Source organism: Taudactylus pleione, unplaced genomic scaffold (assembly GCF_031769625.1).
Source record: "Taudactylus pleione unplaced genomic scaffold, aTauple2 ptg000114l, whole genome shotgun sequence".
NCBI classification, from domain to species: Eukaryota; Metazoa; Chordata; class Amphibia; order Anura; family Myobatrachidae; genus Taudactylus; species Taudactylus pleione.
In genome coordinates, this window is record NW_028284516.1 from 4,658,197 (window position 1) to 4,675,314 (window position 17,118).

A 17,118-nucleotide genomic window follows, 5' to 3' on the forward strand; every position below is an offset into this window, starting at 1 on the left:
GCAACGACCGACTCTGAATGAGGTCCAGTATGCTTAAGATCACTGCATGGAAAAGTTAAAGCAATAGCTTTTCCTCCTGTCCTGTGCATTCATAATATTGCAAGAGGCTTTTATTTATATATATACACTGAAACAAATATCTTTGGTCGAGAATGCAAGCCCACCATTATTTTATAGGTGAGTTGTCCTTTTTCCCTACTTGTAGTCCCACATTTTGTACATGGTCTCTGTATATTGAATGTACAGAGCTTATAAAGATCTGCTTCCTTTATATAGGAAAAAATGTATATAGACTTTGTAATATCACATAACATTATATAAGCAAAATATTACGATGATTCTACCTGGTTTTCACAAACAGAATATTTGAATTTTTTTGCTGAATTGTAAGCAAGAAATATAGACACGCTGTATCCAACCAATGCCACACTGAGTGCTTCTACCACAACATATGGGATAATATCCATTGGTGGGGCCCGAGGAAGTGGTATTCTGAAATGATAATTATTATTATTCATATTATTATCCTTGATTTATATGGCACCACGAGGGTTTCACAGTGCCTTACACAGTACATAAACAAATGAATGAACAAGAAAACCGTGACGAACAGTACAATACAGTACAGTGCAGGACAGGGACATGGTTTATAAACATTGCTGTATTAGCGATCATAACACTCACATAAGCAACAGGACGGCAGCGACAAAGAGTTAGGAGTAAATGAAAGTATAAGCAAGGGAAGGAGAAACACATGAGGGAAGAGGGCCCTGCTCGTGTGAGCTTACATTCTAAAGGGGAAGGGCAGAAAAACAGGAGTAACACAGATGGGGCAGACAGGGAGGAAGGAGCATGGAGCAGTGGGTTAAGATGAGAGCTGGAAGGCTTTGATGTAGAAGTGGATCTTGAGAGCCCGTTTGAAGATTTGTAGAGAGGTGGAGAGTCTGATAGCGTGATGAAAAGATGAATATGAACCAAGGTATACAACTGTCATCTGTATTTCCACAGTATTTCTCTACTATCTAATAAGAGCGGCAGATAATGCATACATGCCTACTCTCCCGGAAGTCGCGGGGAACCCCCCGCACACCCCGGGAGAGTAGGCATTTCTACCGCATTCTGGGTTTCATTCAGACCCGCTCGTGAGCGCAGGACGCTCGCAAGCGGGTCGATGGTACCCAAATGCGCATGCGTCGCTTTGGGAAGCCGTCGCTCGGGGTCTCGCACCAATGGGGGCGTGCTGTCGATGGCGAGTGACAGCACGCCCCCTTTGGTGGGCGTGCCGGGGGCGTGGCTGCCAGATGAGGCGTTCCCATACCGTCTGGGTCCGGCCCCACTGACATCACAAGTGATGTCAGAGGGAGTGATTTTGGCTCTGATAGAGCCAAAATCACTCCAGGGCTTGCGGCAGCGAGACCCTACCACAGGGTCTCGTCGCAAGCCCGATGGTCGCGATGGTCTTGACCATCGCGACCATCATCATGGACGCTCGCATAAGCTGTGGGTGGTAACCCACAGCTATGCGAGCGTCCAAGAGGCCGCTCCAAGTTGAGGTAGGAGGGCCCTGATTCAGAGCGAGCGCTCTGGTCAGAGCGCCCGGCTCTGAATCAGGCCCTCTGTTCACTTCCTAGTGAAGTGGGGAGAATTTCCGCGGTGATCATGGGTCCCCGTGTAGCAGGCGGGGCTTAATGACATGATTCTTCATGAATTGTGTCATTTAGCCCCACCCCCTAGTTAGATTTGTACCAATCGCAGCAATTTACCGTGAAGGGGGCAGAGCTGAATGATGCGAACCGTCAGGCCCTGCCCCCGTCGCAACCCACCTGCTTCTCCTCCCCAGGCTTCTCCCGGGGAGGAGAAAATAAAAGTAGGCAAATGTGAGGTAATGATGAACGGATTATACTGGAAGCTGCTAAAGTTTGACCTCCTATGGAAACCTCCATCTTAAAGCGTAGAACTAGGGGACACATTTGCCCACAAACAATTGCACGATGTCACAAAACTGCATGTTCTTTCCCTCCTTGTCCTTCCAAACTATATATAAATTGATCTAATTTTAACATTTGAGTTGAGGCCCAAAACTCAAATAAATTCTTATCAAATAAAAATAAATAAATAAATAAAGTGATCTCTTTGATTAACGTCAAATAAAATTATTATAACTGTAAAAAGTATTTACCCTTTTGGAATATGTCCAACAACTTCCATATCATACGCTTCCTGCATGTTGGTAAAATAACACGCCAGGGAGGCTGCAATTATCTATGGGAGAAACAGAACATGTCACTATTAGTAAGCTTAGTGGTAATGAAACATTATAGTAGGGGTGTGCACCGGCCACTTTTCGTGTTTTGTGTTTTGGTTTTGGATCTGGATCTTTCTTCGTGTTTTGGATCTGGATTGGTTTTGCCAAAACCACCCTTGCGTGTTTTGGGTTCTGGGTTTTGTGTTTTGGATCTGTATTTTTTTGAAAAAAAGCATAAAAACAGCTAAAATCACAGAATTTGTAGGTTTTTCTGCTCCTATGCTATTATTAACCTCAATAACCTTAATTTCCACTCATTTCCAGTCTATTCTGAATACCTCACACCTCACAATAGTGTTTTTATGTCCAAAAGGTTGCACCGAGGTAGCTGGATGACTATGCTAAGCGACACAAGTGGGCGGCACAAACACGTGACCCATCTAGGCGTGAAACTGCAGTGGCAGACAGGATGGCATTGAAAAACTAGGCCCCAAACTGTACATAATGCAAAGAAAAAAAAGAGGTGCAAGATGGAATTGTCCTTGGGCCCTCCCAACCACCCTTATGTTGTATAAACAGGACATGCACACTTTAACAAACCAATCATTTCAGCGCCAGGGTCTGCCACACAACTGTGGCTGAAATGATTGGTTCGTTTGGGCCCCCACAAAACAAGCTGGCAATTTATCTGTCCCTGCACAAACTGGCTCTACGGAGGCAAGATGTCATCCTCATCCTCCTCATCCACCGATTCCTCACCCTCTTCAGTGTGTACATCCTCATCCTCACAGAGTATTAATTCGTCCCTGCTGGAACCACAGGTCCCTCTGTACGTTCTGGAGGCTGGTCTCCCTGGAAGAGTTGATAATTCATTTTATGAACATCATCTTCTCCACATTTTGTGGAAGCAACATCCTACGCCTTTCGCTGACAAGGTTCCCGGCTGCACTAAACACTCTTTCGGAGTACACACTGGAGGGGGGGCAACTCAGGTAAAATAGAGCCAGTTTGTACAGGGACCTCCAAATTGCTTCTTTTTCCTGCCAGTACAGGTACGGACTGTCTGACATGCCTACTTGGATGCTGTCACCGATGTAATCCTTTAACAGACAGACGCACGCTTGTCGCTGCTGCTTTGAGGATTCAAGTGCGGCTACAGCCCACACAATTCACAAAGACAGAAAAAAAAAAGAATATTTTTATTGTTTGTGGAGCACACTTTGAGGGTTACACCACCCTTTAACAGACAGACGCACGCTTGTCGCTGCTGCTTTGAGGATGCAAGTGCGGCTACAGCCCACACAATTCACAAAGACAGAAAAAAGAAGAAGAATATTTTAATTGTTTGTGTAGAACACTTTGAGGTGTCACCACCCTTTAACAGACAGACGCACGCTTGTCGCTGCTGCTTTAAGGATGCAGGTGCGGCTACAGCCCACACATTTCACAAAGACCAAAAAAAAAAGAACAATATTTTAATTGTTTGTGTAGAACACTTTGAGGTGTCACCACCCTTTAACAGACAGACGCACGCTTGTCGCTGCTGCTTTAAGGATGCAGGTGCGGCTACAGCCCACACAATTCACATAGACAGAAAAAAAAAGAACAATATTTTAATTGTTTGTGTAGCACACTTTGAGGGTGTCACCACCCTTTAACAGACAGACGCACGCTTGTCGCTGCTGCTTTAAGGATGCAGGTGCGGCTACATCGCACACAAGTCACAAACACATTAAAAAAATAGTTTTTTATTTTTTGGAGCACTTTGAGAGTTACACCACCCTTTAACAGACAGACGCACGCTTGTCGCTGCTGCTTTAAGGATGCAGGTGCGGCTACAGCCCACACATTTCACAAAGACCGAAAAAAAAAGAACAATATTTTAATTGTTTGTGTAGAACACTTTGAGGGTGTCACCACCCTTTAACAGACAGACGCACGCTTGTCGCTGCTGCTTTAAGGATGCAGGGGCGGCTACAGCCCACACATTTCACAAAGACCGAAAAAAAAAGAACAATATTTTAATTGTTTGTGTAGAACACTTTGAGGGTGTCACCACCCTTTAACAGACAGATGCACGCTTGTCGCTGCTGCTTTAAGGATGCAGGTGCGGCTACAGCCCACACATTTCACAAAGACCAAAAAAAAAAGAACAATATTTTAATTGTTTGTGTAGCACACTTTGAGGGTGTCACCACCCTTTAACAGACAGACGCACGCTTGTCGCTGCTGCTTTAAGGATGCAGGTGCGGCTACAGCTCACACAATTCACAAAGACAGAAAAAAAAAGAACAATATTTTAATTGTTTGTGTAGCACACTTTGAGGGTGTCACCACCCTTTAACAGACAGACGCACGCTTGTCGCTGCTGCTTTAAGGATGCAGGTGCGGCTACAGCCCACACATTTCACAAAGACCAAAAAAAAAAGAACAATATTTTAATTGTTTGTGTAGCACACTTTGAGGGTGTCACCACCCTTTAACAGACAGACGCACGCTTGTCGCTGCTGCTTTAAGGATGCAGGTACGGCTACAGCCCACACAATTCACAAAGACAGAAAAAAAAAGAACAATATTTTAATTGTTTGTGTAGCACACTTTGAGGGTGTCACCACCCTTTAACAGACAGACGCACGCTTGTCGCTGCTGCTTTGAGGATGCAGGTGGAATCTAGACGGGATTTGGAACCGAGGACACACTACCTCCATCAATTGTCTAAATCCCACTGCACTAATGTCGGATACCGGACGCACGTCTAACACCAACATAGCAGTCAAGGCCTCAGTTATACGTTTTGCTTCAGGATGACTGCTGTCGTACTTCATCCTCATCGCTAGGGACTGTTGGAGGGTCAATTGTTTAGTAAAAGTAGTGATGTTCCTACTTCCTCTCTGGGATGATGAACAACTCCCAGCAGCAGCAACAGCACTAGGAGGAAGTGGTTCTTGATCTTTCCCTATTTTATTTTTATCGGAGAAAGTTTGGTCCTCCATTTATGTTATATTGATATATATACGTGCGGCTAAAGCGCACACAAACACAGAAAATATTATTTTATTTTTGCTGGAGAGTAGTGCACTTTGTGGGTTACACCACCCTTTAAGAAATGAGCCAGCCGGCTCTTTACTTATGGGACACAGGCGCACGCTTGGCGCTGCTCCTTTGTTGATGCACGTGCAGCCACAGTGCACACAATTCACAAACACAGAAAATAATTTTTTTTTTGGTTTGGACTGGAGTGTACTTTCGGGGGTTACAGCACCCTTAACGGTCAAGCCAGCCGGCCCTTTACTTATGACACAGGCGCACGCTTGGCACTACTTTGTTGATGCACGTGCGGCTACTGCGCACACAATTCACAAACACAGAAAATTATTTTTTTTTTGGTTTGGACTGGAGTGTACTTTCGGGGGTTACAGCACCCTTAACGGTCAAGCCAGCCGGCCCTTTACTTATGACACAGGCGCACGCTTGGCACTACTTTGTTGATGCACGTGCGGCTACTGCGCACACAATTCACAAACACAGAAAATAATTTTTTTTTTGGTTTGGACTGGAGTGTACTTTCGGGGGTTACAGCACCCTTAACGGTCAAGCCAGCCGGCCCTTTACTTATGACACAGGCGCACGCTTGGCACTACTTTGTTGATGCACGTGCGGCTACTGCGCACACAATTCACAAACACAGAAAATTATTTTTTTTTTGGTTTGGACTGGAGTGTACTTTCGGGGGTTACAGCACCCTTAACGGTCAAGCCAGCCGGCCCTTTACTTATGACACAGGCGCACGCTTGGCACTACTTTGTTGATGCACGTGCGGCTACTGCGCACACAATTCACAAACACAGAAAATAATTTTTTTTTTGGTTTGGACTGGAGTGTACTTTCGGGGGTTACAGCACCCTTAACGGTCAAGCCAGCCGGCCCTTTACTTATGACACAGGCGCACGCTTGGCACTACTTTGTTGATGCACGTGCGGCTACTGCGCACACAATTCACAAACACAGAAAATTATTTTTTTTTTGGTTTGGACTGGAGTGTACTTTCGGGGGTTACAGCACCCTTAACGGTCAAGCCAGCCGGCCCTTTACTTATGACACAGGCGCACGCTTGGCACTACTTTGTTGATGCACGTGCGGCTACTGCGCACACAATTCACAAACACAGAAAATAATTTTTTTTTTGGTTTGGACTGGAGTGTACTTTCGGGGGTTACAGCACCCTTAACGGTCAAGCCAGCCGGCCCTTTACTTATGACACAGGCGCACGCTTGGCACTACTTTGTTGATGCACGTGCGGCTACTGCGCACACAATTCACAAACACAGAAAATAATTTTTTTTTTGGTTTGGACTGGAGTGTACTTTGGGGGTTACAGCACCCTTAACGGTCAAGCCAGCCGGCCCTTTACTTATGACACAGGCACACGCTTGGCACTACTTTGTTGATGCACGTGCGGCTACTGCGCACACAATTCACAAACACAGAAAATAATTTTTTTTTTGGTTTGGACTGGAGTGTACTTTCGGGGGTTACAGCACCCTTAACGGTCAAGCCAGCCGGCCCTTTACTTATGACACAGGCGCACGCTTGGCACTACTTTGTTGATGCACGTGCGGCTACTGCGCACACAATTCACAAACACAGAAAATAATTTTTTTTTTGGTTTGGACTGGAGTGTACTTTCGGGGGTTACAGCACCCTTAACGGTCAAGCCAGCCGGCCCTTTACTTATGACACAGGCGCACGCTTGGCACTACTTTGTTGATGCACGTGCGGCTACTGCGCACACAATTCACAAACACAGAAAATTATTTTTTTTTTGGTTTGGACTGGAGTGTACTTTGGGGGTTACAGCACCCTTAACGGTCAAGCCAGCCGGCCCTTTACTTATGACACAGGCGCACGCTTGGCACTACTTTGTTGATGCACGTGCGGCTACTGCGCACACAATTCACAAACACAGAAAATAATTTTTTTTTTGGTTTGGACTGGAGTGTACTTTCGGGGGTTACAGCACCCTTAACGGTCAAGCCAGCCGGCCCTTTACTTATGACACAGGCGCACGCTTGGCACTACTTTGTTGATGCACGTGCGGCTACTGCGCACACAATTCACAAACACAGAAAATTATTTTTTTTTTGGTTTGGACTGGAGTGTACTTTCGGGGGTTACAGCACCCTTAACGGTCAAGCCAGCCGGCCCTTTACTTATGACACAGGCGCACGCTTGGCACTACTTTGTTGATGCACGTGCGGCTACTGCGCACACAATTCACAAACACAGAAAATAATTTTTTTTTTGGTTTGGACTGGAGTGTACTTTCGGGGTTACAGCACCCTTAACGGTCAAGCCAGCCGGCCCTTTACTTATGACACAGGCGCACGCTTGGCACTACTTTGTTGATGCACGTGCGGCTACTGCGCACACAATTCACAAACACAGAAAATAATTTTTTTTTTGGTTTGGACTGGAGTGTACTTTCGGGGGTTACAGCACCCTTAACGGTCAAGCCAGCCGGCCCTTTACTTATGACACAGGCGCACGCTTGGCACTACTTTGTTGATGCACGTGCGGCTACTGCGCACACAATTCACAAACACAGAAAATTATTATTTTTTTGGTTTGGACTGGAGTGTACTTTCGGGGGTTACAGCACCCTTAACGGTCAAGCCAGCCGGCCCTTTACTTATGACACAGGCGCACGCTTGGCACTACTTTGTTGATGCACGTGCGGCTACTGCGCACACAATTCACAAACACAGAAAATAATTTTTTTTTTGGTTTGGACTGGAGTGTACTTTCGGGGGTTACAGCACCCTTAACGGTCAAGCCAGCCGGCCCTTTACTTATGACACAGGCGCACGCTTGGCACTACTTTGTTGATGCACGTGCGGCTACTGCGCACACAATTCACAAACACAGAAAATAATTTTTTTTTTGGTTTGGACTGGAGTGTACTTTCGGGGGTTACAGCACCCTTAACGGTCAAGCCAGCCGGCCCTTTACTTATGACACAGGCGCACGCTTGGCACTACTTTGTTGATGCACGTGCGGCTACTGCGCACACAATTCACAAACACAGAAAATTATTTTTTTTTTGGTTTGGACTGGAGTGTACTTTCGGGGGTTACAGCACCCTTAACGGTCAAGCCAGCCGGCCCTTTACTTATGACACAGGCGCACGCTTGGCACTACTTTGTTGATGCACGTGCGGCTACTGCGCACACAATTCACAAACACAGAAAATAATTTTTTTTTTGGTTTGGACTGGAGTGTACTTTCGGGGGTTACAGCACCCTTAACGGTCAAGCCAGCCGGCCCTTTACTTATGACACAGGCGCACGCTTGGCACTACTTTGTTGATGCACGTGCGGCTACTGCGCACACAATTCACAAACACAGAAAATTATTTTTTTTTTGGTTTGGACTGTAGTGTACTTTCGGGGGTTACAGCACCCTTAACGGTCAAGCCAGCCGGCCCTTTACTTATGACACAGGCGCACGCTTGGCACTACTTTGTTGATGCACGTGCGGCTACTGCGCACACAATTCACAAACACAGAAAATAATTTTTTTTTTGGTTTGGACTGGAGTGTACTTTCGGGGGTTACAGCACCCTTAACGGTCAAGCCAGCCGGCCCTTTACTTATGACACAGGCGCACGCTTGGCACTACTTTGTTGATGCACGTGCGGCTACTGCGCACACAATTCACAAACACAGAAAATTATTTTTTTTTTGGTTTGGACTGGAGTGTACTTTCGGGGGTTACAGCACCCTTAACGGTCAAGCCAGCCGGCCCTTTACTTATGACACAGGCGCACGCTTGGCACTACTTTGTTGATGCACGTGCGGCTACTGCGCACACAATTCACAAACACAGAAAATTATTTTTTTTTTGGTTTGGACTGGAGTGTACTTTTGGGGGTTACAGCACCCTTAACGGTCAAGCCAGCCGGCCCTTTACTTATGACACAGGCGCACGCTTGGCACTACTTTGTTGATGCACGTGCGGCTACTGCGCACACAATTCACAAACACAGAAAATAATTTTTTTTTTGGTTTGGACTGGAGTGTACTTTCGGGGGTTACAGCACCCTTAACGGTCAAGCCAGCCGGCCCTTTACTTATGACACAGGCGCACGCTTGGCACTACTTTGTTGATGCACGTGCGGCTACTGCGCACACAATTCACAAACACAGAAAATAATTTTTTTTTTGGTTTGGACTGGAGTGTACTTTCGGGGGTTACAGCACCCTTAACGGTCAAGCCAGCCGGCCCTTTACTTATGACACAGGCGCACGCTTGGCACTACTTTGTTGATGCACGCGCGGCTACTGCGCACACAATTCACAAACACAGAAAATAATTTTTTTTTTGGTTTGGACTGGAGTGTACTTTCGGGGGTTACAGCACCCTTAACGGTCAAGCCAGCCGGCCCTTTACTTATGACACAGGCGCACGCTTGGCACTACTTTGTTGATGCACGTGCGGCTACTGCGCACACAATTCACAAACACAGAAAATAATTTTTTTTTTGGTTTGGACTGGAGTGTACTTTCGGGGGTTACAGCACCCTTAACGGTCAAGCCAGCCGGCCCTTTACTTATGACACAGGCGCACGCTTGGCACTACTTTGTTGATGCACGTGCGGCTACTGCGCACACAATTCACAAACACAGAAAATAATTTTTTTTTTGGTTTGGACTGGAGTGTACTTTCGGGGGTTACAGCACCCTTAACGGTCAAGCCAGCCGGCCCTTTACTTATGACACAGGCGCACGCTTGGCACTACTTTGTTGATGCACGTGCGGCTACTGCGCACACAATTCACAAACACAGAAAATAATTTTTTTTTTGGTTTGGACTGGAGTGTACTTTCGGGGGTTACAGCACCCTTAACGGTCAAGCCAGCCGGCCATTTACTTATGACACAGGCGCACGCTTGGCACTACTTTGTTGATGCACGTGCGGCTACCGCGCACACAATTCACAAACACAGAAAATAATTTTTTTTTGGTTTGGACTGGAGTGTACTTTCGGGGGTTACAGCACCCTTAACGGTCAAGCCAGCCGGCCCTTTACTTATGACACAGGCGCACGCTTGGCACTACTTTGTTGATGCACGTGCGGCTACTGCGCACACAATTCACAAACACAGAAAATTATTTTTTTTTTGGTTTGGACTGTAGTGTACTTTCGGGGGTTACAGCACCCTTAACGGTCAAGCCAGCCGGCCCTTTACTTATGACACAGGCGCACGCTTGGCACTACTTTGTTGATGCACGTGCGGCTACTGCGCACACAATTCACAAAGACAGAAAAAAAAAGAACAATATTTTAATTGTTTGTGTAGCACACTTTGAGGGTGTCACCACCCTTTAACAGACAGACGCACGCTTGTCGCTGCTGCTTTAAGGATGCAGGTGCGGCTACAGCCCACACATTTCACAAAGACCAAAAAAAAAAGAACAATATTTTAATTGTTTGTGTAGCACACTTTGAGGGTGTCACCACCCTTTAACAGACAGACGCACGCTTGTCGCTGCTGCTTTAAGGATGCAGGTGCGGCTACAGCCCACACAATTCACAAAGACAGAAAAAAAAAGAACAATATTTTAATTGTTTGTGTAGCACACTTTGAGGGTGTCACCACCCTTTAACAGACAGACGCACGCTTGTCGCTGCTGCTTTGAGGATGCAGGTGGAATCTAGACGGGATTTGGAACCGAGGACACACTACCTCCATCAATTGTCTAAATCCCACTGCACTAATGTCGGATACCGGACGCACGTCTAACACCAACATAGCAGTCAAGGCCTCAGTTATACGTTTTGCTTCAGGATGACTGCTGTCGTACTTCATCCTCATCGCTAGGGACTGTTGGAGGGTCAATTGTTTAGTAAAAGTAGTGATGTTCCTACTTCCTCTCTGGGATGATGAACAACTCCCAGCAGCAGCAACAGCACTAGGAGGAAGTGGTTCTTGATCTTTCCCTATTTTATTTTTATCGGAGAAAGTTTGGTCCTCCATTTATGTTATATTGATATATATACGTGCGGCTAAAGCGCACACAAACACAGAAAATATTATTTTATTTTTGCTGGAGAGTAGTGCACTTTGTGGGTTACACCACCCTTTAAGAAATGAGCCAGCCGGCTCTTTACTTATGGGACACAGGCGCACGCTTGGCGCTGCTCCTTTGTTGATGCACGTGCAGCCACAGTGCACACAATTCACAAACACAGAAAATAATTTTTTTTTTGGTTTGGACTGGAGTGTACTTTCGGGGGTTACAGCACCCTTAACGGTCAAGCCAGCCGGCCCTTTACTTATGACACAGGCGCACGCTTGGCACTACTTTGTTGATGCACGTGCGGCTACTGCGCACACAATTCACAAACACAGAAAATTATTTTTTTTTTGGTTTGGACTGGAGTGTACTTTCGGGGGTTACAGCACCCTTAACGGTCAAGCCAGCCGGCCCTTTACTTATGACACAGGCGCACGCTTGGCACTACTTTGTTGATGCACGTGCGGCTACTGCGCACACAATTCACAAACACAGAAAATAATTTTTTTTTTGGTTTGGACTGGAGTGTACTTTCGGGGGTTACAGCACCCTTAACGGTCAAGCCAGCCGGCCCTTTACTTATGACACAGGCGCACGCTTGGCACTACTTTGTTGATGCACGTGCGGCTACTGCGCACACAATTCACAAACACAGAAAATTATTTTTTTTTTGGTTTGGACTGTAGTGTACTTTCGGGGGTTACAGCACCCTTAACGGTCAAGCCAGCCGGCCCTTTACTTATGACACAGGCGCACGCTTGGCACTACTTTGTTGATGCACGTGCGGCTACTGCGCACACAATTCACAAACACAGAAAATTATTTTTTTTTTGGTTTGGACTGGAGTGTACTTTCGGGGGTTACAGCACCCTTAACGGTCAAGCCAGCCGGCCCTTTACTTATGACACAGGCGCACGCTTGGCACTACTTTGTTGATGCACGTGCGGCTACTGCGCACACAATTCACAAACACAGAAAATTATTTTTTTTTTGGTTTGGACTGGAGTGTACTTTCGGGGGTTACAGCACCCTTAACGGTCAAGCCAGCCGGCTCTTTACTTATGACACAGGCGCACGCTTGGCACTACTTTGTTGATGCACGTGCGGCTACTGCGCACACAATTCACAAACACAGAAAATAATTTTTTTTTTGGTTTGGACTGGAGTGTACTTTCGGGGGTTACAGCACCCTTAACGGTCAAGCCAGCCGGCCCTTTACTTATGACACAGGCGCACGCTTGGCACTACTTTGTTGATGCACGTGCGGCTACTGCGCACACAATTCACAAACACAGAAAATAATTTTTTTTTTGGTTTGGACTGGAGTGTACTTTCGGGGGTTACAGCACCCTTAACGGTCAAGCCAGCCGGCCCTTTACTTATGACACAGGCGCACGCTTGGCACTACTTTGTTGATGCACGTGCGGCTACTGCGCACACAATTCACAAACACAGAAAATAATTTTTTTTTTGGTTTGGACTGGAGTGTACTATCGGGGGTTACAGCACCCTTAATGGTCAAGCCAGCCGGCCCTTTACTTATGACACAGGCGCACGCTTGGCACTACTTTGTTGATGCACGTGCGGCTACTGCACACACAATTCACAAACACAGAAAATAATTTTTTTTTTGGTTTGGACTGGAGTGTACTTTCGGGGGTTACAGCACCCTTAACGGTCAAGCCAGCCGGCCCTTTACTTATGACACAGGCGCACGCTTGGCACTACTTTGTTGATGCACGTGCGGCTACTGCGCACACAATTCACAAACACAGAAAATAATTTTTTTTTTGGTTTGGACTGGAGTGTACTTTCGGGGGTTACAGCACCCTTAACGGTCAAGCCAGCCGGCCCTTTACTTATGACACAGGCGCACGCTTGGCACTACTTTGTTGATGCACGTGCGGCTACTGCGCACACAATTCACAAACACAGAAAATTATTTTTTTTTTGGTTTGGACTGGAGTGTACTTTCGGGGGTTACAGCACCCTTAACGGTCAAGCCAGCCGGCCCTTTACTTATGACACAGGCGCACGCTTGGCACTACTTTGTTGATGCACGTGCGGCTACTGCGCACACAATTCACAAACACAGAAAATAATTTTTTTTTTGGTTTGGACTGGAGTGTACTTTCGGGGGTTACAGCACCCTTAACGGTCAAGCCAGCCGGCCCTTTACTTATGACACAGGCGCACGCTTGGCACTACTTTGTTGATGCACGTGCGGCTACTGCGCACACAATTCACAAACACAGAAAATAATTTTTTTTTTGGTTTGGACTGTAGTGTACTTTCGGGGGTTACAGCACCCTTAACGGTCAAGCCAGCCGGCCCTTTACTTATGACACAGGCGCACGCTTGGCACTACTTTGTTGATGCACGTGCGGCTACTGCGCACACAATTCACAAACACAGAAAATAATTTTTTTTTTGGTTTGGACTGGAGTGTACTTTCGGGGGTTACAGCACCCTTAACGGTCAAGCCAGCCGGCCCTTTACTTATGACACAGGCGCACGCTTGGCACTACTTTGTTGATGCACGTGCGGCTACTGCGCACACAATTCACAAACACAGAAAATAATTTTTTTTTTGGTTTGGACTGGAGTGTACTTTCGGGGGTTACAGCACCCTTAACGGTCAAGCCAGCCGGCCCTTTACTTATGACACAGGCGCACGCTTGGCACTACTTTGTTGATGCACGTGCGGCTACTGCGCACACAATTCACAAACACAGAAAATTATTTTTTTTTTGGTTTGGACTGGAGTGTACTTTCGGGGGTTACAGCACCCTTAACGGTCAAGCCAGCCGGCCCTTTACTTATGACACAGGCGCACGCTTGGCACTACTTTGTTGATGCACGTGCGGCTACTGCGCACACAATTCACAAACACAGAAAATAATTTTTTTTTTGGTTTGGACTGGAGTGTACTTTCGGGGGTTACAGCACCCTTAACGGTCAAGCCAGCCGGCCCTTTACTTATGACACAGGCGCACGCTTGGCACTACTTTGTTGATGCACGTGCGGCTACTGCGCACACAATTCACAAACACAGAAAATTATTTTTTTTTTGGTTTGGACTGTAGTGTACTTTCGGGGGTTACAGCACCCTTAACGGTCAAGCCAGCCGGCCCTTTACTTATGACACAGGCGCACGCTTGGCACTACTTTGTTGATGCACGTGCGGCTACTGCGCACACAATTCACAAACACAGAAAATAATTTTTTTTTTGGTTTGGACTGGAGTGTACTTTCGGGGGTTACAGCACCCTTAACGGTCAAGCCAGCCGGCCCTTTACTTATGACACAGGCGCACGCTTGGCACTACTTTGTTGATGCACGTGCGGCTACTGCGCACACAATTCACAAACACAGAAAATAATTTTTTTTTTGGTTTGGACTGGAGTGTACTTTCGGGGGTTACAGCACCCTTAACGGTCAAGCCAGCCGGCCCTTTACTTATGACACAGGCGCACGCTTGGCACTACTTTGTTGATGCACATGCGGCTACTGCGCACACAATTCACAAACACAGAAAATTATTTTTTTTTTGGTTTGGACTGGAGTGTACTTTCGGGGGTTACAGCACCCTTAACGGTCAAGCCAGCCGGCCCTTTACTTATGACACAGGCGCACGCTTGGCACTACTTTGTTGATGCACGTGCGGCTACTGCGCACACAATTCACAAACACAGAAAATAATTTTTTTTTTGGTTTGGACTGGAGTGTACTTTCGGGGGTTACAGCACCCTTAACGGTCAAGCCAGCCGGCCCTTTACTTATGACACAGGCGCACGCTTGGCACTACTTTGTTGATGCACGTGCGGCTACTGCGCACACAATTCACAAACACAGAAAATTATTTTTTTTTTGGTTTGGACTGTAGTGTACTTTCGGGGGTTACAGCACCCTTAACGGTCAAGCCAGCCGGCCCTTTACTTATGACACAGGCGCACGCTTGGCACTACTTTGTTGATGCACGTGCGGCTACTGCGCACACAATTCACAAACACAGAAAATAATTTTTTTTTTGGTTTGGACTGGAGTGTACTTTCGGGGGTTACAGCACCCTTAACGGTCAAGCCAGCCGGCCCTTTACTTATGACACAGGCGCACGCTTGGCACTACTTTGTTGATGCACGTGCGGCTACTGCGCACACAATTCACAAACACAGAAAATTATTTTTTTTTTGGTTTGGACTGGAGTGTACTTTCGGGGGTTACAGCACCCTTAACGGTCAAGCCAGCCGGCCCTTTACTTATGACACAGGCGCACGCTTGGCACTACTTTGTTGATGCACGTGCGGCTACTGCGCACACAATTCACAAACACAGAAAATAATTTTTTTTTTGGTTTGGACTGGAGTGTACTTTCGGGGGTTACAGCACCCTTAACGGTCAAGCCAGCCGGCCCTTTACTTATGACACAGGCGCACGCTTGGCACTACTTTGTTGATGCACGTGCGGCTACTGCGCACACAATTCACAAACACAGAAAATAATTTTTTTTTTAGTTTGGACTGGAGTGTACTTTCAGGGGTTACAGCACCCTTAACGGTCAAGCCAGCCGGCCCTTTACTTATGACACAGGCGCACGCTTGGCACTACTTTGTTGATGCACGTGCGGCTACTGCGCACACAATTCACAAACACAGAAAATAATTTTTTTTTTGGTTTGGACTGGAGTGTACTTTCGGGGGTTACAGCACCCTTAACGGTCAAGCCAGCCGGCCCTTTACTTATGACACAGGCGCACGCTTGGCACTACTTTGTTGATGCACGTGCGGCTACTGCGCACACAATTCACAAACACAGAAAATTATTTTTTTTTTGGTTTGGACTGGAGTGTACTTTCGGGGGTTACAGCACCCTTAACGGTCAAGCCAGCCGGCCATTTACTTATGACACAGGCGCACGCTTGGCACTACTTTGTTGATGCACGTGCGGCTACCGCGCACACAATTCACAAACACAGAAAATAATTTTTTTTTGGTTTGGACTGGAGTGTACTTTCGGGGGTTACAGCACCCTTTAACGGTCAAGCCAGCCGGCCCTTTACTTATGACACAGGCGCACGCTTGGCACTACTTTGTTGATGCACGTGCGGCTACTGCGCACACAATTCACAAACACAGAAAATATATTATTTTTTTAGCACTTGGGGGGAGCACCCCTGATGGACAGAGCACCCCCTGGACAACACTGCAGCACTCCTTTAGGACTGGGACACTGCACAGGACTTTGGAGTGGACACAGCCCCTATGGAGAACTGACTGCACAACACAGTCCAGCCAGCCCCTATGGACTTTGAAGTAGTGGACACAGCCCCTATTAACAACAGCAGCACAGCACAACACAGCCAGCCCCTATGGACTTTGAAGTAGTGGACAACAGCAGCAGTACACTACACTACACTACACAGCCCTAACTCCCACCCTCCCTCTTCACTGTCCACAGCCGAGTGAGAAAATGGCGCCGACGTGGGTACCTTATATAGGGTCCAAAACCCGCGAGACTCGGAAGGCGGGATGATGACGTTTTGCCTCGATTTCAGATCCGAGTCAGGTGGGAAAAGTCGAGCCTGATTCGGATCGGACTCGGATCGGGGGGGCTCGGGGGGGTTCGGATTTCAGAAATCCGAACCCGCTCACCCCTACATTATAGGCATCTTGTCGAAAAGGATAATTCCTTCATGAAATAATATCTGTAATAAAGCCAATATTGGCCCATGAATAGACTGTGGTTTTGTTTTACTTTTGTGACCCCAGAAATACATTTTGTTAGGAGCTTTTGTGA

The 17,118-nt window shown here is 46.9% G+C and overlaps 1 protein-coding gene across 1 annotated transcript in view; it reads right to left on the reverse strand.

The window, feature by feature from the left end:
• SLC26A7 (solute carrier family 26 member 7) overlaps positions 1 to 17,118 on the reverse strand; it is a 97,138-nt gene that overhangs the window by 37,010 nt on the left and 43,010 nt on the right. Inside the window, exons 6-7 of the mRNA XM_088471505.1 lie at positions 2,180 to 2,262; positions 345 to 492 (exon numbers count right to left, since the gene is read on the reverse strand). Of these exons, the coding sequence (XP_088327631.1) occupies positions 345 to 492; positions 2,180 to 2,262 (231 nt within the window). The remainder of the gene's footprint in view (positions 1 to 344; positions 493 to 2,179; positions 2,263 to 17,118) is intronic.